A 27,805-nucleotide genomic window follows, 5' to 3' on the forward strand; every position below is an offset into this window, starting at 1 on the left:
AGATTTTTTTGTTTTTCCATATCTTTGATTCCAAAATCCCAACCCAGTAAAATTCTACCACTTTTGGCACAAAATATTAAGACTTAACGAGGTAGGACTACACAAAGCAAGTTAATGCTCTAAAATAGTGGCAAAGGGACTTGCCTCTCCTTTACATTATATAACTTCATATGTAACTTCACAATTATTAATTGTATGCTGCAACTAAACAAGAGTGGCATTGAAAAGCAGACAGCACAAACAGGGAGTAAGAGAAAGTATTTCCTGGAGAAGATTTTTTTTTTCTTTTTTTTTTTTTTTTTTTGCACCATCTGGTAGTACCATTGTGAAGTTAGGTTAGGGGTTTTTTTTGGGGGGTGGTTTGGTTTCTTTGTTTTTTTTAAAGAATGAGGAAATGCACAATTCTGACCTTTGTGACATTAACACATTTAGACCTCGGCACTGGCTACAAAGTGCCTATTCCAAACACTAAGTGTTCAGCTAAATAGGGCAGAATACAACTAACAAGGCATTAATATAGAATACATGTGAGGTACAGCACTAGAGTATGTGCACAGGAATCAGTCACTACTTCACCAAGTGTGCAAGATACAAGTTTTATAAAACAAGTTATAATAAACTATTCTAAACCGACTCAAATAGTAAAAGGAACTGAAGATTAGGGGTTTTTAGGAGGCTTTCTTAGACATCATCTATTCTACAACAAATCCTATAATAGGGATACACAGAAGTATTGTTTAACAATGCCTGCCAAATAAGCCCTAAATTGCTATACTGCTCTGTTTCCCTTGTTCTTCACTCTAAATCTAGGCAACATCACAGATGGCAACAGCTACATCACAAAGAAAAGAAAATCTGCAAAAATAATTTCCGATAACAGCTTCAAGTAATTAAAACAAACAGGTTGTGTCTGATCTTTCAGAGACAACTTTTTCTTTTGTCTTCCTACTCTTTCTAGTATGTTACAACATAGAAATAGAATCAATCACTAGTTATACCCTTAACCTGCCCTCTCAGTCATAAGTCTTGAAGGATTTCTTGTCCAGCAAAGAAGCTTGGTTGATTCTCCTTCCCTACTTCACCACCACCCCACTCCCCAACCATGCTTCCCTCTCTTCTTCAGGGACAGGGAGACAGTTAATTTTGGAACAGCTGAATTCTCCAAATAATAAATCCTTAGCATGCAGCAGACAAGCAGAAGCAGATTACTATACTACAACAACTGTATTCAACTAAGCAGGGGTGAGGGTGGCATGGGGGAAGCTTAAGGTTAGGCAAACCAATATAAAACTGACAATCTGACTTCGCACCTTCGGAGCTGGCTGCTGGCTTTGGTATTTCTGAGCACAACCTTGCTACCCTAATTTAACAAAATCTTACACTTAAGAGAAATTTTTGTATTGGTCTGAATTCTATACCAGGAAACTAGCCAAAAGCAGGACAAGCTTTGTTCAGAAAAGTACTGATTTTATTGACTCAAACTGTATTTACACAACACATTCATACATTCAATATCTTACAGAACTCTGTAAAAAAACTAAGAAACTGCAGGAGCCAAACTGAGTTTCAGTCTTAAAGACACTGAACCATGAGTACATTTTAAGATACTTAAGTGGGTGTCCAGTTTCACTGTCAACTTACATGGAAGTTCTCTGTAGATAAAACTCCTCCCAGAAATCAAAATGAAGAGTGGAGGGGAAAAGCGTCAGATGAAAGAGCCAATAGTTTTGCAAAGCTAGTAATTTTTAAGACCAGACTTTTGGCTAAGCATTCAACAATGCACTTTGTGCGTTTTTTTCTGGAAACAGGTCACATACAGGTATACTTTAGATGAATAATCAGAAAACCTCTAATTTTTGTAAGCTTACGTACATTTTTTTTAAAAAAAGAGACTAGTGCCACAAAGTTTATGCATGAATCTGAAGTGTTTCAAAGTTTGAGAGGCTCGGTTCTGGCATTCCACTGCAGCTCAAATCCAACGTATGTTTCTTCAGTTGACAAATGAAAGATGATCATCTTTTACCAGTGAACTGATGATATCACATATGTAAATTGGGAGCTGAATATCCTTATCACAAGAGATCACTCTTCCACCCATCCCTAATACAGTTTGGTTGAATAAATATTTTTTTTTATTTGAAGTACAAACCAGGTGAGTTTGTTTCTCTTCCAGAGTGCAAGTCAACTTCACCACACACTTTGCAGTTAAAATGGCATCCCTCCTCTGATCTGCCTAGCAACCTGTTCATCTGTTGTCTCTTCTTTCTCTTTTTCACGCTCTTTGTTCCAGTCTTTAAGGCCTTCTGGTAGTGAAGTATCCTCATCCAAACTTCCTGTGCCTTCAACAAATTCCTCATAAGTAGACTTCTCTGCAAATGGTCTCGGGCCAAGCAGGTCTAGCATATCACTTTTATCAAGCACTTCTTTCTCCAGTAGTCGTAAGGCAACCTGCAATAGCAGTAACTTATGTCACAACAAATTCAAACAGGTTGCTCAGAGTTCACTTAATACATGATTTTGCTCTCCTGTGAGCATCTAGATAGCAAAAATACAATATTTTTTTTTAAATCCTACTTTAAAGGTTTGGCAAAGCGCCCTCCCTATGTGCCACTACTGCTGTTACTGTTGCTTCAGAACAGCGGTCTTTCACTGTGGCCAAAATGCTCTTGATGCAAGACACGAAGCCATAGATGAAAACAAGCATTCCCTTCCCATCAAACCAGATGGTTTGACAGGGCTGTTGCTGTGTTACAAGCTAAAGAGCACCATAAAATACCAATGCTTACAATACAAAAACTACACTTGTGCAGTAACTTTCTTGGGTCACTGAGCACATTGATCAGCACAAACCATATTCAGTGATCTTTTTTGGGATGGTGACCTACTACACTGTCATTTACAGAATCCATACAAACTCATCATCTTGTCAGGAAACTTATCAGATGCCTATCCTAGAAAATTATCCTTTTTCTGTATCAGGCCTTCTAGCACAGAGGAAGAGAATATGTACAAGGGTAAGTCTCTGCTGCAGTGAGGCAGATCACAAGTAGCCAGGGAGCAGGGAAGGACAGTGGTAGAAAGATATTTTTATTTGACATTCAAAAGGAATCCAGAGAAGGAAAGTTATATCTACTTCTCTTCTTAGAGAGCTTCTTTTAGCCTAATGAATTGGAGTCCTAGTATTTCATGTTTAGATTTTTTTAATACTAGTCTATTACATCTACTAGAGCCTGCTTTAGTAGGCAGACTCTTTGTTCCAACTTTCCAAATTAGTATTTTCCACATAAAGGGGGAAGGACGTTAGACCATGTTCATGAGAACCTTAGAGGTGTTCCAACACAAAAGGAGATTTCTTTTTACTTAAGTCTCGTGACACACTCTTAAGATGACATTGAACAGTTTTTGAGCAAACTTCCTCATATACTGACATAGGCACTGTTTTTAATCTATTCCGTTCAATTCAGATTCTGGCTTGCCAGCTGGAACTTGGTGACTAAAAATACTGTAATGCTCACCTTCTCCACTTCTGCTTTCTTCTCAGTCAGAAGACTTAAGGTCCTGTCATAAGCAATATTAATTAGTGACCGCACTTCTTCATCTATCAGTCTGGCAGTTGCCTCACTGTAAGGTTTCTCTAATACCATGTCTCCTTGACGAGGCAGATCAAAGGAAATCTGTCCTACTTTTTCATTCATACCAAACTGAACAATCTGAAGAAAAAAGGAAAATTCAAACAAAGGAGAGAAAGTAAGATTTTTAGGGTATGCTGATGTAAAATACAGTAGCAAAACTACTTTCTTTCAGTTTTGTTTATGACCCAGTCTTCTCCTGTAAAACCAACTCTCCCCTGAGAACTCAGTCTACCTAAAGTACCTTAGTTTACTTTCACTTTTTAACTATTAAATTGAAGAACAAAAATACCAGCATTTAAAAGGTGGTTACTTGTGATGTACATAATGCTTTGCGCTTGAAATACTAAGATATTACAGAAAAACTTTTCACCCTTCACTAAGCAGTAAACCTCTTTCCCTTTCCCAGAAATAAAAGCTTTTTTCCAATTCAAAATGCATCCCAAGTCTAGCATATTCCACTCTTCCATATGGATAAATTGACCCAAGCATTAAAGTAAAGGATCTTGAAGATTTTTATCCTATCATATGCTATACTTCATCCCAATACACTCCCCTACAAAGGTGACAATGATTCTTATCTTGCTTGACTCACTGAATATTGACTCCTCTAGTTGTTCATGTGTGGCTGTTTCAAGTTGCATTTTACTCCAGCAGAGGCAGAACCAAGTTCCAACTACTATTTATTTATTCTCTCCATGGCTACTATCAGTTTGATGGTTACTAAAGCAGTGCTTCTCTGCTTGGTCTTGCAAGATCAACACCGGTATGAAAGAATATTCAGAATTCAAAGAGATCTCAGCATTACAACCAAGCATCTTAATCTGCTTCCTTAAGAATTCTTAAGTTCAATACTTTTATTTAAGCTTCCAGTTCTCTCTGGAGACAGTATGTCTGGTTAATGTGAAATTTTGTTTTTATTTTAAAATTGAACAAAAGTGACTGAAGATCCCACAACATTAACAAGACTTAATCGCACATGTACTGACAGACTGGGGCAGCAAGAAGCACACCAGAGACTAGCAAGTGGGTGTGGTTTGGGGACAGGGGTAAGTGTGGTGTAGGGGAAGAGAAGCATGCTCTAAACTATCTCTTGTGTCTTATAAAATGCCATCTTTTGTGTTGATGCAGGAAGTGGAATAATGCACCCCTGTGTAGCACATAGCTACATTTAGCTGAGTCATTACCTTGATAAGAATTCAAATTACTCATCTACACTGGTTAATATGATACAAACACAAACGAATGTCTCCATTTCAGCAGCGTAAACTGACAGCAAATAGCACTTAAACACAAGGTTTTCTGGATTTAGTTACACATATTAATCCAGATTAGGTCTTCAAACTGGGCAATTGTAAAAGCAGGATCAGCTGATCAAATCTGTGCACTAAATTCCATTTTAAAAGTATACAATTTCCACATGGATTTGAATCCATCTGAAGCATACATGTTCCTGTGGGCAGATGTAGGACAGTAATCAAAGCCTAATGCATAGACTTCTGTTGTAAGACTGTAACAAAATACTGGAGTCCTCCGCATCTCTACACAACAGCAGCATAATGTTTATTCATGCAATATTTTTTGAAATAGGTTTTTGAGGGACATACCTGATCAAATTGCATTATTTCACCACATTAGTGTTAAATAGTAGATAAAACTGTAAGAAAAAGTCTCACTTGAGCACATACCTGAGCATATGCACTCTGGGTCACCTTTTTCAAGTCATCTTGGGCACCAGTTGTAATTCTTCCAAAGAAGATTTGCTCAGATACACGTCCTCCCAGAGTCATGCACATTCTGTCAAGTAGCTGCTCTTTGGTATAAAGATACTGTTCTTTGGGTAAATACTGAGCATAACCCAGTCCTTTACCACGTGGGATAATAGATACCTGCAATCAAAATCAAGAATGCTAGAACTACATACACAGTGTTAAAAACCATAAAGCATTCTTCAGTTTGACTTAATTTTTAACATGGCAATCTACACCACACTCACCCTTGAGGTTTAATTCAGACGTTTCCATTTACAGTTTTCCCTCATTGTGATTTATCCTTAAAAGCCCTGGCTAGCTCTAAATTGATATAATAACTACTAGGATATCTGGAAAAGAAAGGTAAGACCACATACCTTTTCCAAAGACTGTATGGTATTTTCTAAGTTTTCTAATGAAAACCCACAATTTTCAGAGTTATATATTAGGGGCTTAAAGTATTCTGTAACAGACAGAGAGAGCATTTCTCCATCTCCAGCATTCTGAACAGTTGGGAGGAGTTTCTGCATTTATTAATGCCCTTCCAGCAGTAAATTGCACAAGAGTAATTTTAAGCTTGAAAGTCACACAAGATTATGAACACAGCCAAGCAAAATTATGAATGTTAAAGCAAGTTTGGGAGATCGGGGTGCTTTTTTTCTTTATCTTCAGCTTGTCACGCTGTGCATCAAAAAAGCAAACTGAAACTAAAATTGCCCTCTATATGATGATTTTTATAGTTATATTCCTGAAGAGGCATCTACCTGCATAAGTTAATCTTATCAGGTTAAGCCATGGATCTGTACTAAAAGCCTCAGGGAAAAAGCTATCAAGGCAAGCAGACTCAATAGGAAGATCCTTTCCAAGAACATTTATACTACAAACCCTTTAACAGTTAACTCGAAACAATTAAGAAAGCTAGAAGTGAACCAAGAAAGCACTTTAAAAGTTTATATGCTTACAGTACCTTTTGCGAGATTACATACTTCAACACACTCTCAACATTCAGGGAGAGAAAAAAAAAAAAGGAAGAGAAAAGATGCTCTCCATGTTACTGTTAAATCACTAGTTCAAATTTGTTTTCTTTACCTTTAAGAGTGGGTCAGCATGTTCCAAAAACCATCCTGCAACTGCATGCCCTGCCTCGTGATACGCTACTGTCTTTTTCTCCTCTGGTTGCAGTACTTGAGTTTTCTTTTCCAAACCTTTATAAAATAAATTTGATTATTACTAATTTCAGACATACCTTTCTCCACTGAAATCCCTTACCTCATTGAGAAAGATGGTGAGCAATACTTAGATGCCATGTATACATCTACTGAAAAAGTTTAAAAAAAGAATCAACCCAAAACTTGCAAGTTTTAGAAATCTGTATATTCCAGGTTTTACTGTAACCTTGTCCTTGATTAGATTTTCTGGTTTTAGAGTATAAGCTCTTAAGAATATTCAAACAATTAAACAAAACATCTGCACTTTAAAAAAATAAAATAGTGTTCTAGACTATTTCAGGCTAACAGCAGTTAGAAGCATTGCTAAATCCAAACAGCTATTCCTCTTGCCATTTAGAAGAAATCAGAAAAGCATCCTGATGCAATTTCTTTCTGTACCCCTTTCTCCATTACAGAAGTCAGAAACATAAACAGGATACCACTTTTCTAAGTCTGGGCTGTCTTTAGGACAGAAAAGAAAAATACAGCCTTGAAGAACAGGAGAAAGACTCCAAGTATGGAGAATTTTTTTAATATATATATATATATACACACACACATATATATGAAAAGGAAGTTGCTCGACATATTAAAAGTTTTGAGAAACAATTGACGTGATTTACCTACCTCCAATAACTCTTTCAATTGCTTGCTCAAAATGCTTTTGGTTTATAGCATCTGAGAGATGCCTTGCAGCAATTAAAGCAGCTTCATTGCAAACATTAGCAATATCAGCACCTAAAAGCAGACAAGGCATGAATTACTGAAAATTTTCAACAATTTTCTCTCAGTCTAGCTTGAAGATAGCCTTAGTATTACTTTTCTGTAATTCTTACAGAGTTGAAAATTAAGAGTAATGTGCTCTAAAATAATTCATTAGACATAGCATAATTCTTTAATAGATATTTAAATACACATACTACGGTTACAGGCTTTAGGATTTTTCTCAGGTAGACAGCTACCAAACAGCTTGTTACCAGTGAAGTACTTGTTTGATATATCATACTAAGTTTTCTGTCAGCAACAGACTATATTTAAACTAGTACATATTTAGCAAAAATAGCAAATTTCCTATATATGGGTCCAGTATAGCTCAGACCTTGATGTATCTCTAGAGGATATCCTTTGACATTACTGGTTTCAAGCCACCCACTTCTTATTAGCATTATTTGTAGCAATGTTATTGAGATAACTTAGTTTAAACATCATCACTGTAGGTGCCAGAAGCATTGACAATCAGACCTCAGAAAACCAGTTTTATATAGACCACGAAAGCAGTGAGGAATTCAACTGCTGGGATTTTGAAAGGATTAAATTACAAGCCAGTAAGCAAAGTTCTCACATCCGTTCCTAATTCAACACATGGTTACAGTACATTTTCCAGGGAGAAGTTTTTACATGCGGAAACAGAAATCCCGCTCCAGAATATGCACACAAAACCCAGGTCTTCTCTAGTAGTGTTCAAAGAACACAACAAATGCATTAAAAGGAAGAATACACAAACAAGTGATAGCAATCAAAACTCTCTGGATTGCTTTTGCTGACAACAGAAAAAACTGCCTGGTATGTCATCCTGATTGAGGCAGACAAAACTTAGAGAAGTCTCCTACTTGCTTAAACAGGCTAAGAGAATTTCATGCTGTACCAGTAAATACAATAAAATCAAGTAGGAGTGCCATCCAGAACATCAAGTGCAAGAAAACCAGAAGTAGTAGGGAAATAAAATATCTACATCTTATATAGTAAATGGAGAAGAACAGTAGCATTAGGAATCACTTACCAGAAAAACCAGGTGTTAGTGATGCAAGTTTTCTTGCTAGGTTATCTTTATTTAAGACAGTGTCTAATTTCAGAGGTCTAAGGTGAACTTTGAAAATAGATGCTCTTCCTTTTATATCTGGGGGTCCTTTAAAATGAAAGTAGCATGCTTTTACTTTTCACACACACATATGTATATATATACACACACACATCTATTTTAATTGAATGTCTGCAAAGAATTTACATATGTAAATATCTGCAGTAACCTCAGTGGTATTCTACAAATGCAGAAGTATACAGCGATGCAGACAAAACTTACCAATGTAAATCTGCCTGTCAAAGCGTCCTGGTCTCATTAGAGCAGGGTCTAAAATATCTGGTCTGTTAGTACCTGCCAAAATTACTACATTTGTGGTTGTATTAAAACCTGTTGAAAAAAATGTAATAAAGAAAATCTGTGTAAACAATTTCCATGAAAAAATAAAATAGAAATAAAAAACCTGTCCACTTTACAGGGCCACATAAGAAATGACAGTTCAAACAAATGGTCTTAAAGCTGAAAATACTTCCATTTATTAGAGCATTGTCCAGCTTTTCATAACAAGCAAAAAAATGGCTTTGGGCTCTGCTTTGTGAAGTACTATATCAAATCCTGCTTTATCTTCAAAACGCAATAATAGATTAACTGCTCAGGAAATTGCAGAACCAGCATGGCCAGCTCTATTTTTTACAGACAGACTAGTCTCATGCAAAGAATTTTTTTGGCCTATCCAACTATGACAGTTATCAGACACAGAACGATTGTTCTTTTTTCTGAATAAATTTTAGCAAAACACCAAGCTGCAACAAAATGAGTCACCACTCTTCATTTTAGAAAGCAAAGAAACAAAATCAATTTATGTTTAAGCTAGAAACCGTATCTTAGACATGGAAAACTTACCATCCATTTCTACTAAAAGCTGATTAAGTGTGTTCTCTTGTTCACTTTGTCCTCCAAAGTTGCCCCTTCCTCTCTTCCTTCCTACTGCGTCTATTTCATCAATGAAGAGAATGCATGGGGCATTTTTACGAGCAAGGGCAAATAAGTCTCTCACCTTAACAGGAGAAAAAGAGTATGTATCAGATCGGTTTGCAATTGTTCAGGTTGGTAAGTGGGTAGGAGAGGGAAGAGGTGCATCAGTAACACTATCACTATAATTGAGTATGGTGGTTAATCAGTGTTCCAAAGCCTCCAGGCAGCTCTCAAGGCAATGATAAGTTACACTGTAGCCGCTGCTCAGCAAGAATCACAAGTGTAGAGGCCCATCGGCTCACAAATCCTTTCAAGCCATAAATTAAGAACATCATTAAACAACAGCTTTAAGAAGTATTTCAGTTATTCAGGAAAAGTGGTTATATCTTCAAGTTCAGAGCCTCCAAACTTCAAAGATTTAAAGCAAGATTTCTCTTTTAAGCTTTTCTTTAATGCACAGTATTACAAGCAGAACTGGAATGTGAACTGGCATGCTACCACAGTCGCTCTTCATACCAAGGAAATACAAATCTGTTTTCTGCAGTTAGAACAGGGGGATACAGCAGCTACAGTGAGCTTAACACCTACTTGCAAGTGCTTACCATTGTACTCTAACAGTATGCTGTTATAAATATTGACCCTTAGCCACCCTGTCTCTCCATTACACAGGCTAGGAAAACTGAATTCACTTCAGATATTTATTCAGAAGTTAAATTAACTTCTATAATTGTGGGAAAAAATGGCCAAGACATGAGCAAACACTTGAAAATGTTTTTAGGCTTTTAGATTTTAAGTAAGATACTACCTATTAAATTCTACTACAGAAGTTACAGCACGATGTGATTGCCTTTAAGATGCAACATTACAATGTTACCCTGCTTGCAAATATATCAGAAGGACCTCATTAAAACCAGTTCAGTGAGTTAACAGATCTCCAACTGAGGAATCTTAACTGGAGCAAACAGGAAGTGAAACATTATGGAAGAATTTCGACCCAAGTGAGAATCATATGCAGCTCAGAGCTTTAATTTGTAAGTTAGAGCTGGAAACAGAGAAGGCTTCTCTGATGACAATGTATACAGCAGCTGTGAAGAGATGCAAACTTCAGACAGTACACTACTACAGTCACTCTGATTTGTGTGCCGTGACTAAAGCATTAACATACATAATAAACAAGGAAAGCATGTCAGATGCTTAAAGTGAACTATCTTTTGACCAGAAAGAGACAGAGATCCAGAAATAAACTATTTTTCAGAAGGAACAGAACTAAAAATTACTGTAATGCATATACACTAAAAAAACCACCAAAGGAACCAAGGCTATGTAAGCAGTTTTAATTCTAGCACATCCCAATTTACAAATAATCACTTCAGCATCATTAACGACTATCTTATTTACTAAATTCACAGGAAATGAAACTAATGCACTCATGTTTTCTACAGGCATCAGAAACTGACTGTGCTGAAACTTCGATTCATAGCCAAAGCAGCAACTGTTATGTCAACAGATTTCACTGGGTATTAAAAGCTGCTAATCATCTACATAGAGCAGTAGCAAAAGGTTAAGTCACTTTGCTATGGGGCGTTTCAGGTATGCATTGACAACTAACAACAATGTAGTTCGTGTACCATTATTATTTCAGGGTATATAACACTTTCCCAGAGGATCGGATGAGTTTTGTTTCTTACCCTTTCTCAGTAAAGTCCCTCCTACACTGCATGCTCCCTTTTTCAACTCCCACTGATCGTACATGCATGACCACCATCTCCACACCCTCTGGCTTACAAACAGTCACTTTTTTCAGTCACCATCCCTGTTTTTTTTTTTTACCCTGTTACCCATTTCTGCATCTATTTCCCCACTCTCCATCTATACGCTCTCCCCTCCATAGCTGCCCCTTTTGCCAACTTCCTTACACATTTCCTGTCTCTCCCTGCATCCTCATTGAAGCCTCCACTCTCAACCAGCTTCTGCATTTAACGTTCTGAACAACTTCTGTTATTTTCTCAGTTCCAAGCCCTGTGCCTACCTGCGTGTCCCACACCCCCCTTCCCTTTTGACTTTTCAGAAGACCCAAAATTACCTGGCTTCACTTATCTTTTCCTACCTATATTACTGGAAGTCCCATAAAAGAACATCAAAAAGATGATGACTTAGGCTTGCAAGAGGCATATGCACACACAGCTATGAAACTAAGGACCAAGTCTTGGAAAGTTTATATGACAACCTCTAACAAATTCAGAAACTGCTGTTTTTCAGGGCTTTAAAGAACTCCAGTCAAAATTAGTTTTCCTGTGAATTTTCACAGGACATAAACCCACATGTGTATCTGGGAAAAGCCATTCCCTGTGAAATTTCAAATCCAAATTGAGACACTAAAGCATTTCCATTTCATGCTAGCGGAATTAGTTTTTAAACAGAAGTAAAAATGACAGTACACTTCCTTAAGTCTGTTCACAGCATCCGTTGCAAACAAATCTTCAGTTTTCCAAAACCGTGTCACCTTGCAGTAGACTTTTTAAGGCTTAATACAAGATGGTTGGAGTTTGGCAAAGGTATGAGCTGGTGGAAATGGCACATAGAAATTTGGACATCATGAAGAACTTTTTTTGTTAACTGCCTTGCCTGTAAAATACTATCAATAACTTGTTTATACCACTTAGTATGTTTTTAATGAGCTATTTTCAGAGAGTTAGTGCAGAAAAGCACAAAAATAATGTCAGACATATTTAGTTATTTAAATCATCTGATCTAAAAAAAAAAAGAAAATCAATTAGTTCCATGACCCTTGGAAGCCTATTTCAACCACAAATTTGAGTGTCCTAGACAACTATTTATGTCTAAGACTCAAACTACAAAAAGAATAAAAGTTCTTCAAAGAAATAGGAATGGTTTAGAGCAGGAGACTTTTCCATGCCAGTAGTCAAATGAGCTACGTATTTCTGACCCAGCTAGTAAATGTACTTCAGAGAAAGCTTGGAGAGCTCTGTTCTGTTTACTTAAGTTCCTGCAAAGAGGTGAACCCTTAGGGTCCCAATGGCCTGCAACCAGATACTGAACTACATCCGTTCTTTTTATGAAAGGTGCGTCTATGATTCTTGAGTTTAGACACGTTTCTGGCATCACTTGTAAGTAATCTGCATAGATGAAAGAACTTCAGCTGTAATCAAACTGTTTGCCTCCCCACACCGACAAATGTCCTTTCAACAACCAATACTGAAACAATAAAAGCAAGGCCAAAAACTTACTCGAGCTGGACCCACACCAACAAACATCTCTAAGAACTCTGAGCCGTTGACTGTAATAAATGGTACATTAGCTTCTCCAGCTGTAGCTTTAGCTAGAAGTGTTTTCCCGGTACCTGGAGGACCTGTCAGAATTGCACCCTGCAAGAGAAACAAGTGTATTTTCCTCATGAAGAAAACGTAATATAAGCCTATGAAATATCTTGCTTAAAAGATCTACATGTTATGATGTTGAGCCCACTGGCTCTTCCTCTACCACAGCCAAAATCGTGCAAGGAAAACTGAAGATTAATCTCTTATTTAAACCAGAAAAAGGGAAAAAAATAGATACAACATTGCCATGCTGTCTTAGATTTATAGGAATAGTGTTTTCTCTGACTGACACAAAAAAAAAAAAAAAAAAGGTGTCACCTGGTGGGCTCCCACAACAGCACAGCCAAAAGGCAATTTTGTCACAATTAAATGTAAGAACAATGGTACACATGCACGTTACATATAATTTCTGACCCATGTGAACAGATCAAGTATTCCACAAGGCAACTGGCACCACAGTTACACTGTTGACACTTAATGCCTTTTTTTTTTTTTCCTGACGGTCAGAAGAAAGCAGCTGGAACGCATTGCACATGTAAATATTCCTAGCACAATTCAGACCTTAGTATTCTACCAAAAGAATAAATACTTCACGTGCTAAGTCATCATTCCCTTACCTTTGGAATTTTTGCTCCCAGATCCTCATATTGCTTGGGATTTTTCAGAAAATTAACAAACTCCATTATCTCTAATTTGGCCTCCTCACAGCCAGCTACATCTTTGAATTTAACATCTATTTCATCCTTAAGGACTTTGGCTGTAGTTTCACCCACACTGAAAAGTCCACCCATTCCACGCCCTGCTCGACCTAAGCCTGCAGGACCTCTTCTTAATGTGTACAGTAAAGAACCAATAATCAGGATTGTAGGCAGCAAACTCAGGAGAAACGATCTGTGGGGAAAAACCAAACAAAGCAGAAAACCACATATATTACAGGAATCCACTACTGCACATGTATAAAATGTTGGTTCCATCATAAGTGAACACACTGATGACTAACACTATTAACTTGTAATGTTGTCATGGTTTAACATTAATGACCCTAAATCCAAAACACAGCACTATACCAGCTACTAGGAAGAAAATTAACTATATCCCAGCTGAAACCAGGACAAATGTTTACATCAAGTAACATATATCACATCAAGTGACAATTACTAGTTTTACAGAGGAAAACTGCGTTACCTAGTATACAGAAGTAGCTCATTTCCTGTTCCCTTCACAGTCCATGGGACTAGTTATGCAAATGGTTATATTCCCCAAATGAGCTGCATCAGGAAGCATATAATTGATGTATCTACAACTTCAAACAGAAACTTCTCTCCAAAAATACATACTCACTCTTCTTCCTTTAGGTCTTTAAATTTTTACATTTTCTTCTTTCATTGTCTTTATTTACCTTCCCCAAGGCTACAGAATGGGTTTTTTGTTGTTTTCCAGCTTTCTAGCACAGCTCTGTACAAGCCAAGAACACTAGTAGTAACGCAGTCCTCATTATCATAGCATCTCAGCACAGCTCAGGAAAATCTGTGCCAAGACCTTCAGGGAACAAACAGCTCACAAGAGGTTCTGTCAGCACTCGACAAAAACAAAATGCTGAAAAGAAGCACTACTGTAAGCAAGCACAGGATTTCCAGGCTTTACTGATATTCTGCACATCTGGAATGAAGATAAAAAGGATTTTCCCCTATCCTCTGCTACTCTCTTCTGCTTCCTGTGGCATTTCTTGGGCAGAGCAAGAAGTTACAGGCAACGTATTATATGAAGAACAGACACTGAGGAGGAAAAGGCCAGAGACCGGTCAGAAAGGGGTTCAGCAAGTAAGAGATTTGCACGAGGTTCAAGGTGGCATAGGAACTAACATACTTTTCCCACTCTGTTGTGAGAAGCCTCAGGCTGACATGCAGCCTCTTCGCACAAGCATTGTGTTGCCCTGTCCTCTATTTTTTTCCCCAGCTTTGTTTAAACAAGGGCTCAGCAGGTTTATTTACAGACCATCCTTAAAGGCATGCCCTGTTAGACAGAAACAGAGAATCAAGGCAGAGAGTTTGTAGAAGAACAGGGAACAGAAAACCTCTATCTCAAGTTGCAGGATGGTCCAGAGTTAAGGCTACTTCTTCCTGCTGCCACCAAAAAACCCAGGCAGCAGCAGCTTGGAAAAAAGACATGGCAGAAAAACAAAACTTTCCCCTCCATCCCCAAAAACTGAAACACATACCACAGTATCAAGAATGAAAACACAAGAGAGGCAGCCAATTAACCTTTTTCATTAGTTAGACGAACTACTACACGCAAAGTTGAATTTTCTGATGGTAGAAAAACCTATTTCACAGACACCCAGCAGAAGTAGTTTTACAACTGCTTACTTGGATGAAGAAATCTGTTCTTGGGATACAAGATTACATCTGCCTTCTAAGCCATTTGGAAAACGACATCGGAGAAGCATTTCTACTGTCCTCTAGAATCCAGGTCAATAAATCTCAGCTACAAAAGACTACTACAAAGAACACAAATCTAGAACTGTAGCCATTATTCTCTACTAGAGAAGCAACAATGCCATAAATCCAACATCAGTACTATTTTTCTTAGCCAATTAGAGATTAAAAGCATGATGCATCTTTAGTTCCTGCTAACAGGCAGGATAGTGTGATTTATTTAACCACCAATTTTTTGCCTTTTTGCAAGGCCACAGAATTTGACTTCTGCTGAATTTATGGGCAGAAATTAGTGCCTGTTACATCTCAGTCAACATACTGTAGTTCTATGACACATTTTGTTTGTTCAAAAGTCTGCATGAGTGCCATCCCTGGAACTCTACTACTGTCTGGCTGACTCCTGCTCTAGTACAAGTCACTTGGAGGAAGGGCTTAAATGAAGGAAGGACTAACTTGTAAACAAACATTTATGTAATAACCAGCTATATTTAGGGCAAGAGGATATGGATTTCTACACAGAGCGAGTACAGAACAGCTCCTGTTACATTCAAAAACAAAGCCAAGATGATTGTTATTCCGATAATGCTGCCACCTAGTGAAGCATAAGGTGCATGTATTACAAGTCTATTTTCCTACTGTAGACATTTTTAACAGACTTTTTTTAAAGCAACTTCTTACCCATCACTCTCCGTTGAGTAGACTACAGGCAATCTGTTCTCCACTTCTATTCCCAGATCCTGCTGCACAGATTCAAGATTCCGTTCAAAAGTGTCCACACTACCAATATTAAACCAGACGTACTGCTATAAAAAAAAAGCAGAGATCACCACAAAGTGCCCTATCTTATTGCAGCTTCATTACAAGCCAACTTCTAACACATACACAAGCAATTCTCAGAATAGATTCGGACCACGTTTAAGTTGTCTTGTAAATGTGTAACTGATGTAAGATGCACACAATAAATATAAGTCCTACAAACCTGAACACACTATCTGTCATTGCTTCTACAGAGACCATACACCAAATAGTTTTGGAGCACTTTAAATAGCTTGAAATCCTGGCATTTTCTCCAGGAACAAACAGAAGGGGAGTAGGTAAACACATCTTTAGAAGGATGCCATGCAGTCAGAATAATACAGGCCACTGAACAAGCAAACACAGCAGCCATACAACTTACTGTTTTACTTGAAGGTCTCAGCTTTTCTGATTAAGGCTATTCTTGACTTTTGGAGTCCATGTTAGCTTTAAAGTTAGCTGTCTTCACAAAAGACAGCATGAACTTATATCATACACCACAAAAATATCCAGACATTACTTTAAATCCAGACATTACTTTCAAACAGTGCTAAGATTCAGTTTTTCAAAAACATCTCCCCTTTTGCACCATGACCTGCCCCTACTTACCCTAACACTGAAAAAGGAAAAAAACATAAGTAGTCCTAAGTATTAGCTGATTGAGAAACTATGGCAACTAGTGGTATGTGGGCTAAAGAGTAGGTGTATAAATAAGTCACACTGAAGCCCACTGATGAAGTAATTGCTGCAGATTTCACTGTACCCCAGAGGGACTTGCAGACCTTGTTTCAGAAAGTCAGCTAAAAAAAAAAAAAAAAAACACCAAAAAAACCAAAATACCACTCCACCACCTAGGAAGTGGTAACCTGGTAAAGTTTCTCTAATGCTTCTCCTAGATTTTCCACATATAAGTTTTGGGGTGGTTTTTTTGTTGTTGTTGTTTGGGCGAGCTTTTTTGGTGGTTGTTGTTTTATGGGTTTTGTTTGTTTTTTAAAATAGGTCCCTGCCACTGAGTATTATTCTTTGGAGAGCTTTCACCTGCATCTGTTTGTTCCTCACTGTGCTGCTAGAAAAGTAACTCCCTGAAATAAGTACTTTTCTCAAGAATTAGAACGCTCAGCTTGGTTTTAGAGACTACAGTATCAAACAGAGACAAATTTAAACATTTATCTTGATTGTCTCAAATAACTGGCTAAAAGCAGTCTGGAAGAGAAAAGATCCAAAAGTATGTACAGTTAACTCTCGGGTTTTCTTGAGTAGCTGGAAAACAGCAGTTAAAATACAGGACCTTCAGTAATTTCTCACTCTTCCTGTTTGCCTATCTGTATTAAGAGCATAGTGCTGGAAACGAACTACTTGCCGTAGTTTAAAGATATCTGTGGCAAAACAATTGGTACAGAAAAGTGAAAACCACACAATACAGGATAATGTAACAGTAAGATTTTTGCTACATACCAAAGTTTTATGCATCAAACCTTACTTATAAAAAGATTGCTTTGCTGTTTCTAATGTCTCACATGTATGTATTAGAAGTGTTTACCCATTCATGAGGGGATTTTCCTGAAACAAAGATCACTCTAACAAAGCGCTTGTTCACCACTTCAAGTCTGTCCACCTGTAGGAGGAAAGAACAAAATTTGTGATGCGTTAAGAGTATAGTCACTGCACTTTTGTCACAGCCAAGAGCTACATATACCAAATACAAACCTACTCTGTTTTCCAGTAAGGAGAATAAGAATAATGTTGTAGATCAGGATGGTTCCACAATCTACAGTTTGACATTAGGAATGGCATGAGGCATCATGTATGTAATCAGTAAGCAAGGAATATTGGCACATTAGAATCTAGATTGAAAGGATAACCTCATACCCTTCAAGAAAAAACCCAGTGCACACCTCAGCTCAAATCACAGGTACAGTGAAATAGTTAAACAATACTCAACTATTTCAATGGTCAAACACCAAAAGCAACAGATCACATCTCTTCAAACTCTTACTGCAGCTTCCAAAACAGACCAAAGTGAACAAAATGAGGGAAATCTTAACTGTTCTTACAATTGTTTTCCCAAATATAAAAGACTTCCCGTGCTACCACATAAAACACAGTAACATCAATTAGATAAAGAAGAATTTAGTTGAGGTAACAGATACCATGTAAACTAAAATCAAGACTTGAGCTGCAGGATTGCAGATACATACTATTAAGTTTTTGGGGTATTTTTGATAGAAGTCTCCTCAAATGGTTAGTTTCTTGAATTTGACTGGGTCTCTTCAGAAGAGAATTAGAGTTTCTTTCCATTTTTTCTTCTTTCCATAAAATAACTTGTTTCAGTGTCTTTAAATAAACTACCTAAGGCTCTACAAGTTGGGCCCGAGTTGTACACAGGCTTGGTAAGGTTGTTTCCCTGAACTCATTACATGTGGCCATTTCTGACATAATTGCTGCACACCATGAGCTAAGAAGCAACCATAGATCTAGCCTGACTTCATGCAAAACTACCTGAACATCTCTGTTTTGAAAAGCACCTCACTCCAGTAATGCTCCCCATTAACTGGCCACCACCACAGCAACCAACACCATTTGATAGCTACATATTTAGCTTATCTGAATATCCAGAATACATATTACAAAGACCCAAGAGACTTGGTTTTGTGCAACAACCCACTTTCATAATGCCTTTCTGCAACAAGACTTCAGGCTTTGTTCACTGTAACAGCTAAACTAACCTTTTGACTGAGTTAGTGTCTTACTGCTTCACAACAAATATAATCAGTAAGGTTTTTTCACACTATGTACACATAACTGTCAATTAAGAACAGGACTGTAAGACACAGTCTAGGCAAAAGCGGAAAAGCATATGGAGCAGCTCTGCATAGATCCACAAGGCAAAGAAAGGTAAGAAACAACCCGTTCAAGTAACAGAGAGGTGGGAAGCATGCTGTTAACACAAAATCTCAGGTCTGAAACCCAAAGGAGGAAGCAAGCCGATGTTTTCCTAACCTGCAGGCAAGACTATGAACAGGGAGGTAACAGAGCCAAGAACTAGTGGCTCCTGAAGTGGAAGAGGCCTGTGTAAGACACTTGGATCTCCTGAACTTCAGGGCATCACCAACCTATTACTCCAAGTCTGGAAAGTTGCCAAGTTCTACAGGGAGATAGGACATCAGTGATAAAATTGATTGCTCCAGTAGTGGCTCCAGGTAAGGAGAACAGAAGAAGAGGAGAAAACATTTAAAGGAGGCTATTTTAAAACACAGTTATGTCAATTTACTGTCCTTGAAGGAATTCTTCCATTCCCCAACCCCACATTTCTGTTCACACTGCTGCTCCTCAGATTTGCTGAGGAACCCATTTAAGGCAAGAAACATGCAGAAAACTTTATCATCTTCTTCAGGGCGGTGGGGTCATGGAAGTGCTTAAAGTTAGGTGTAAGTTTCTTCTAAAGGCAGCTGGCATGCCTGCTTAAATCATTAGGTCAGCTTACCTGTACTATAAAACCATATCCTGAAAAACTGTGGTTACACTGTCCCTTCAAACATCTACATGAGCTATACAAAAAGAAGCTCCATCCTGAGCTGCTTGTTCCGTTTCATCTCTTGAAATGACATAAATCTTCACACAGCCACCCAGAACATTAGATCAAGGAACTGATTAAGATGAAGCAAATCCCTTTCTCCTTCAAAAGTTACTCAAACCAGTTCTCACTCCACAGATACACGAATACAAGCATAAGCAGGGAGACAGAAACAAGCATCTTCAGTGCACTGATTTTTCATTTTGATTCCCCTCACTACTCACCACTCCTTTAGAAAGGTAGTTATTGACAAAGTCTTTCCAGGTGATTTCTCTCCCAGGGACCCTGAAGAAGAAGTAATATACCACCATTGTCCAGAAAAAAGAACTTCCCACTACATACATCCGAAACTCCCTGACATCCCATGGAATGTCACCCTAGGAAATGGAGGGGAGGGGGGGGGGGAAAGAAAGTTTTAGATTATGTAACACAGTAAACATAGAACAGGTTCTAGCATCTATTTCTGGATTCTATTCCCTGCCTTCAAGGTTAAAACATGTCAAATGAAGCAGTATTTTGTTGTATGAACATGCTTCAGTAATTTCAGATGTAACTGAGGAATTACAGCATTAATAGAAAATATTCAAGTGTTTCACAAGTAAGAATTGAGGAGTTTTGATCTATGAACTTTTTTTAAAAAGTTTTGCTATCTGTTATATGAGCTTTCTCCCTTCATTCCAAAACAATTTTGACTGCCCTCCAGCACTACATGCAAGACTGGCAAAAATAAAGGAAAAAACTAATAGGAAAAACCCAGGAAGAAGGAAAAAAATGCACACCAAGTAAACCCAGAAAAATATTCTTTCTATTCTTGAACTGCCAGGTGCTATCACCTTTGTGCTATAAGTAAATACAAATTTCAAAATGAAACTTACATAAGTATTCCATTAAGGTCAGAATGGCTAACAGTAAACTACATTTAACTAGCACCGTTGTCAGCAAGTTTTACAAATTGACATTCTGAAACAAAATACGAAGCCTTTAGAGGTCTGAGGTTCCACTATAAGAATACTAACTACTAGTAACCATATTCGTATAACTTAAAATGCCATTAATCTTCCTGAACCAGAGCTGGATGCCTCTGAAGGTACATAGAAAACAGTTGTTTACGAAAGGCACTGAGTTGGGAGCCACCTAGAGCCAGTTACTATGAAATACTAGGCACAGGAGGCTTAAAGGGCACTTAGGCAATCAGAACATAGCCCTAAAAAGCAAAAACCATGCAAGGTTACTTTATGGGGACAAGACAAGTTAGATGATCTTTTGAGGTCCCTTGCAACCTGGGCTGTTCTATGATTCTGTAACAGTTACTACCATAAAGAAACATATTTTAAAATCCACACCTTCTGTAATCTGGTCCACCAGTTAGTTTCTTCTTTCTTGCCACCTTTTTTTCCACCACCGCCACCTCCTCCGCTACTAGTCCCACTAGGCTGTCGGGCGCTAGCTTGCTTTGCTTCTAACAGAAATAAAACAAAAAAACCCAAAATCTTTGCATCTTACACCAATCTTATGCTAATTTTTATTAGATCTAAAATTAAAGATTTGTTCTGAAAAATGAACTCATTTGCAACGCTACAATAATTAAAAGATATGAGAAACTGCATTTTCCATAGAAAAACAGATATATAGTACATTAACTGACAGAGACACAACTATCTCATGCAGGTATGACCAGAATAGAGTTAATTATGTTAATTATGTAACAGATGATATTTGGGCATCAAGAACTGAAAAATGTCCCAAATATAAAGAGAATCCTGTTGTGGAGACCACATGAAACTTATTTCTGCTGCATTGATCCAAGACACGCAAGATTATTCTAAGCATTTTATTGGGGGTTGGGAAGGTGGGATTGGTGGGGCTTTTTGTTGGTTAGGAGGTGTATGTGCACACACACACAGAGGTGTTTTGGGGGATGTGTGTGTGTTTTGGTTTTTTAAAAAATCCATAAGCTCTAAGTAACATTTCCTTCTCCCATAATTCACCCCTCCAGTCACACTATGGCACTCAAAGCTCAGGGTTTATCAATATCACAGGTTGTCATCCCTTCTTAATGTTCTAGAGACAAGCACAGCATAGCAACAGCCAACTACAGCTGAGGAGTTCATCTTAAACATTCTTCTATTCATCCAACTCACAAGATGCCTGCATGGTGTAGCATAATGTCATTTGTCAACATACTCAAGGGCAAGACAGAGCACAACACGAACGAACACTCCTTCCAACCCTGCCTCTTTCAAGAGCTTGGTAGTTCGGGTATCCAGGTATGACACTACATTTTATCATTCAAGACCTAGTGAAAGGAGAATGGCTGCTCCTATTACTGCTCTCATAAGAGACTCACAGGGATGCTGCCCCTCCTTCTCCTTGGATGATGTGTCATATAGATTTCTGATACAACAGAGTGGCTGTTATTTGCTAATAATTTCCGGATTCCCACCCCTCCCAGCACTGCCACTACTAACTCCTCTTTCAAGCAGCAGACTCCATGGTTGATTCTGGCTGAAAAGTGCATTCTGGATCCTCAACTAGAATGACAGCTTGGTTATTCCACATAACAAAATGCGTATTTTAGCTTGCTATAGGAAAAGCTGAGAACTATAAACAGAGAATTCCTGAATGCACGCCTAATGTCAACCGATAAGAAATACTAAAACAAGAATTTAAGGACAGCATACCAACAGAAGCTCAAGAGAAAATGTTATTCCAGAAGATGCACATGATAGAAAGCAAAATAACACAACAAAAAGCTATGAATTTGCGATTTTGAACTAATCTGGTACAGAAACATCTTCCCTGAAAAACAAACCCACAATGTTATGCCAAAATCTAGTTTAATGAATACACATTCCACAAAAGAGAACTGAAACCAAGCAGCTTTTTGTACCTTTTGTTTCTCCAGCTGTACTTTTAGTTCCATTAGCTTTCTTCCCATTGGGAAAATATTTTTCAAATCCTATTAAGAAAAAGTTAAAGAGCTCATAATTGTTTTTTAGTTTACAATTCTGTCGTTACACTTCAGTAGTCACAAACTGAACATATACAACAGCACAGCAGCTAGCAACACACAGACTGCAAAACTGGTTTTGCCGAAGAGCTCTACCAGGTTTCCATAAATAAATCTACTACTGTTGACAAGAAAATACCAAATGTATTTAATAACCTGAAGTAAAGGCATCCTTTAAACCAGAAAGACTTAGTTCAACAGAAAACTGCACTGCACAGCCTGAAGCTGAGCAAACCACAGCCGTTCTTTAATAGTGCCTAAAGATCCCATAAAACAATGTTCCACTTCAATATTAATGGCTGGTTAGTACAACAACTTACATCCCCACAGACAACAGAGCTAAATGGCACACAATTGCAGTCCTCAGCAAGGAGTACACAGTCTGCTTCGCTTCACTGATCAAAGTTATAATCACCTTTGGGAGGTTGAGAGAAAAGCCTTCTGCAAGCTGCAATTACACTTGCCAAGACAGTACTTCTGTCAGTAGAAACGCCACTGGTAACTTTTTCACAGAGCTGAAAGATGAAAAACAAAGATAAGACAACATGAAGGTACCACAAAAATCTTCAGGCTCTCTCACTCCTGAACTGAAACAAGTTAGAAGTTACCTTACAGCAGGAACTTTACAACAGACTTCATAGTAACTGTTGTGGACCGGAGCATAACACAACAACGGAAAAGGAAGTCTCAATCAAATGAGTAATTTCTACAGTAAGGAAGTTTTTATTCTATTTGTCAAGAACAGAGTTTCATTTTACATACCAACATAACATTCTTTATTAAAATAGAAAAATCAAGCAGGAAACACTACAAGCTATGAGCATTAAATACCTATGCACCGAACCTATGGGAAATATTTCATAATACCAGCTGAATGACACTTGAGTGCAACACTGTGATTGTATAAGCATGATCCACACAGTACTGAATTATGTTTTATTAAAGAACTGCAACTTTTTCCAAATAGTTAAGAACCTTTAACTTCTGAATATGAAAGGTCTGCTTGAATCCAAAAGAAAGCGATATAGCAGATAATGCTTACATCCAGCTAAGAAACCAACACAGAGGAGGAGACCTAAACCCCTACATAGGTAGAGATCCAGTTAAAAAATACAACAAAGCCAAGTCTATCGAACCTTGTTCTAAGGCTAGTTGTTTACTTTTATTTGCCATTTAAATGCAATGAAGGAAATATAAATAAGATTAACCCTTAAGAAAACTCTTGGTATCGTGCAATTTTATTACAGAGAAATCAAACCCCCTTTCTTTGAGAAGGATATACTTTAGATAAAATCCCAACTTATCCCCTTCCTAAGCTCTCCCAGTGCTTCTAAGAAAAAAAACCAGAAAACCAAGATTTCCCCACTGACTGACTGACTCTCTGCCTCCATTCCCTTTTGCTCCATAGTGGCACTCCATCTCCTTCTGTTCATTTTGAGTAGAAGCTATTTACCTTAAGAGCCAGATAAATAGTTAAAAAACTAAACCACCCCAAACAACTAAAAACCAGAAAACAACAGGCCCTGGAAACACAACTCCAGGTATCAATGCAAGACAGCAAACATGCATCTAGGACTGTTATCTGTGAAAGAAAGCTCAACGTTAGCATCTTGATAGCAATTTCGTTATAGTGGTTGTAGACAAAACCTATTTTTGCATATTACACAAACCTTTAGGATACTAGATTACATGCTAAGACTACCCTAGGAATGTTGACATATCAGTAACTGTATGCTAACTCTCCTGAAGCCTTCTGTCTGGGCTTCACCTTTCAGGCCTTATCAAATGATGAAATACATTACACTTATTCTGAGCAAGCATCTAGTTCCACCTGCTGGAACCAAGAGGAATACCAAAACATCCTTGCTTGCTTTTGCTATAGACCGAGCTGAGAATTATTAGGCTGCTCAATAAAGCCATTATTTTGTGCCACTGCATGTCTATAAGCAAAGCCTGATACTGAAAATCCAAGAATATATTTTACCAATCATGAAAAAGTATATGCAGTGCAGAATCTGGAGAGCAGTTAACCTGGAGAATAGCTACTAGGTCCAGTATGCTGACTTCCAACGCCAGCAACTGCATCTGTGCTCCTAGAAACAGCTTTTAAGACAAGTGGGATGCATTTATGTGGGCAATAAAACAAGAAGAGCTTGCCATAGACCAACAACCCATCTGTAATTTAAATACAAACAGGTAATGAACGCTGCATCAACATATAAAGCTCAAAGACACATCCAGTAACACCGGCTTCTCTTTTACGTCACAGGTCTCCTAAAACACCAAGAAGTTTGGGAGTTAATTATTCTGCAAGCTCAGATTACCTTTTTTATTTTTAAAGGGCAAGCATATTGAAAAACCTTTGCTCCAACTGAAATAAAGCAACTGCTCACATTTAAAATAAAAGTTTAAGTAAGCCAAATCCAATCGCCTGGCTCAGCTAGACCAGCATGGGTTTATTACAGAACTAAGTTATAGTTTAATTGGGCTGGGGAAGGGCAGGGCAGAGAAGAACAGAGAGAAGGGTAAGCAGATAGAGCTTTGCGGCAGACCTGAATAACGCAACTGGTTTGTTGCTGGATTGTCTCTACAGATCCATGAATAAAGACAGTCACTTGTCAAGTTAACATGCAGAATGCTGAGTGTTTTAAAGTTGCTTTATGAGAAACAAGAACTGACTTCATGGCTCAATAAATCACCTGCCTGAGGCTGGGAGGTGTGCTTTTATGCTGCCGACAGATCTAGGTGAGTCAATCTACTGAAACACACAGCTTCTTTTCACCATAGCATTCCACAAATGCAGAAGTTATTAGAACCATACTACACTGATAACAACTGCTTGGGGTTAGGTTTTTTATTTTTTGGACTCTAAGTCCCCAGCATGAAAACTGATCATATTGATCCCGATACAGGGCCTGTCCCTAGGTTAGCTGGCAATGGGAATGACACAGCAAGCTTTAGCACACCCACTGCCTAAGCAGAGGGAAAAGCAAACAAAGCACATTTTTGCTGGATGCTGGTTTGGGTTAGCTACCAAGAAACTCTGTCCAGCTTCTCTCTGTCAGAGATGAAAGAACCGTCACAGCACATAAAGCAAAAAACCTATCTAGTTTTTTATTTTTTCAGGCAAACCTTGTGACAGCTTCCTAAAAATCAAGACTTCTTCTTTTTAAATACAAGTTCAGGATAAGCAAAGTACACAAAGGTCAGTTTTGCAGTTAAAGTAACACAGAAACTGTTACTACTCCAGAGTGTAGCATAAACCCAGGATCTGTAATACAGAGGAAGCACGTTCACCATGATTCCAATATTAAATATAACAGATGATTTTAAATAAGCAGAACTACTGACTTTACAAAAACTTTGTAACCATAATCCATTTTTAAGACCTGAGGCTACACAAGGCAAGAACAGAAAATCCACTTACTTAATTGTGTAAGCAAAAGACCAAGAATGCATTAATTCCAGAAAGTTACAAGTTCACGGGTTTATCCATAAAGAAGTTCCAAACAAAACAAAATAAGAGGAAGCCAGAAGTCTTAATTATCTAGCACTCACCAAAATACTAAGTAAGAGCATGCTGGGGGTTGAGGACAGAAAGCCGATAAAGAAATCTAAATGCAAGTTACTCACATAGGTGTGTGTTTTTTTAAGAAAAAAATAGAGAGGCTTTTATGGAAGCAAAGGTCCTTGTTTTGCTTCTTATACACACACACCCCACGCTACAATGAATACAAAGTTCCCTTCATAATTCCTACATTGCATTTCAAATAAGACCTGCTTAAATTTTGACAGAAATGAGAATTAGCTTCATGACAGATTAGCGGCACTTCTGACAGTGTTTTAGTTATTGTTGTCATGATGTTCATCTCTGACCAAACAAAACTACAAATTAATCATTGAAACCAAAACACATGTTTATACTCAGGACTAAGTTACTAGCATTCTTAAAAAGTATTCATCTCACAATTATCACTATCCTAGTGATCACTGTCATACCTACAAAGGCGCAATTCTTCACCACAAAAACTACAGAAAAATGATGCAATTGAGAGATGCAAGAATTAAACAATTCCCTTTCCCCAAGCAATAGTGTACGTCTGTCACACCTCCGATATATTGGGGTTGACAACAAAGGTAATACACATCTCATCATACAGCTGACAGTCTAAACCAGCGGTCCTCAAACTACAGCCCACGCGTGGGCTGGATACGGCCCCCCAGGGTCCTCAATCCGGCCCCCGGTACTTACAGAACCCCTCCGGGGGTTGCGGGGGGAAACCAAGCAGCCGCAGATGGCTGCCTGCCACTGCATCCGTGTGCCGGCCCCCTGGTTAAAAAGTTTGAGGACCGCTGGTCTAAACCATTTTACTAAGAATGAATACCCAGCCGTCATGATTTATGAGTTAATACTAGAATATTAGGTTCATATCCATACCGCTAATGCACCGTGCAAGCCCAGAATCCAAACAACCGACCACTCGCCTTCCCTTTCTCGGCACGTTACCGTTGCGCTCACTGACAACCCAAACTCCCAAACCACTCGCTCAGGCCACAGCCCCGCCGCCGTCTGCGGCCGCCACGGCCGCCCTGCCCCGGCCGTCACCCTGGAAATGCAGCGGAGGTGCTTCTGAGCAACCGGCACCTGCAAACCGGCTGGGAACCCGGCAACACCGGAGGGGTGCAGCAGCGGCTATCGGGTGCCGGCACAGCCGAAGAAGCCCGCAGTGCCCGCGGGGCTCCCGCACGGCGCCCGGCTGCCGCGGCCAGCCCGGGAGGCGCCGCACTCGCGCCCATCCGCCGGCGCTCGCTCCCCGGGAGGGCGGGCACCCGTGGGGCCGCCTCCGCCGACGGGGATAAGAACGAGCCGGGGAAGGCCGCAGGGAGCAGCGAGGGGTCCTCGACCCCGGGCAGCGGGGCGCCTTTCCCCGGCCTGGAGCCACGGGCAGCGGCGGGGCGGCCCCGCGCGTCAGCACGGCAGCAGAGACCCTCCCTCGCCCCCCTCTCCCCGTGTCAGCGGCCAACCGCCGGGGGAGCGGCCGGCAGGGCCTACGCCCGGCTCCTCACCTGCGCCAGGCAGGGCCTCGCCCCCAGCAAGCCCCTTCCGCAGAGCAGCTGTTGCAGCAGGACCCCGGGGAGGCCCCGGCGCCGGCAGCTGCCCCGCGTCAGCAGCAGGTACCGGTGCGCCATGGCAAAAGCGGCAGCTTCGGCCCACCGCGTCCACGGCCCACCGCGTCCACTGCCCCGCGCCGCCGTCAGCCCACACCCCCCCCGCGACGTCTGACGTCATCA

At 39.1% G+C, this 27,805-nt stretch overlaps 1 protein-coding gene across 2 annotated transcripts; it reads right to left on the reverse strand.

Moving 5' to 3' along the window:
• Positions 1–1,446: 1,446 nt before the first annotated feature.
• On the reverse strand, positions 1,447–27,774 carry AFG3L2 (AFG3 like matrix AAA peptidase subunit 2). Of its 2 annotated transcripts, none has more exons than XM_080378097.1 (17): positions 27,581–27,774; positions 22,929–23,028; positions 22,394–22,462; positions 20,847–20,962; positions 19,728–19,880; positions 17,470–17,544; positions 15,813–15,934; positions 13,317–13,590; positions 12,610–12,747; positions 9,290–9,443; positions 8,669–8,776; positions 8,369–8,494; positions 7,216–7,326; positions 6,470–6,585; positions 5,318–5,518; positions 3,516–3,710; positions 1,447–2,448 (listed from the first exon to the last, which is right to left on the reverse strand). In XM_080378097.1, the coding sequence occupies exons 1-17, from the start codon at positions 27,701–27,703 to the stop codon at positions 2,206–2,208; spliced, it is 2,424 nt and encodes an 807-aa protein (XP_080234223.1). In that variant the 5' UTR covers positions 27,704–27,774; the 3' UTR covers positions 1,447–2,205. The 2 variants fall into 2 exon arrangements, with proteins under 2 accessions (XP_080234223.1, XP_080234222.1); XM_080378096.1 differs by having other exon boundaries at positions 15,813–15,937; positions 27,581–27,773.
• Between the last annotated feature and the right edge of the window lie 31 nt (positions 27,775–27,805).

The sequence above is a fragment of the Falco punctatus genome (assembly GCF_963210335.1).
Source record: "Falco punctatus genome assembly, chromosome: 3".
NCBI lineage: Eukaryota > Metazoa > Chordata > Aves > Falconiformes > Falconidae > Falco > Falco punctatus.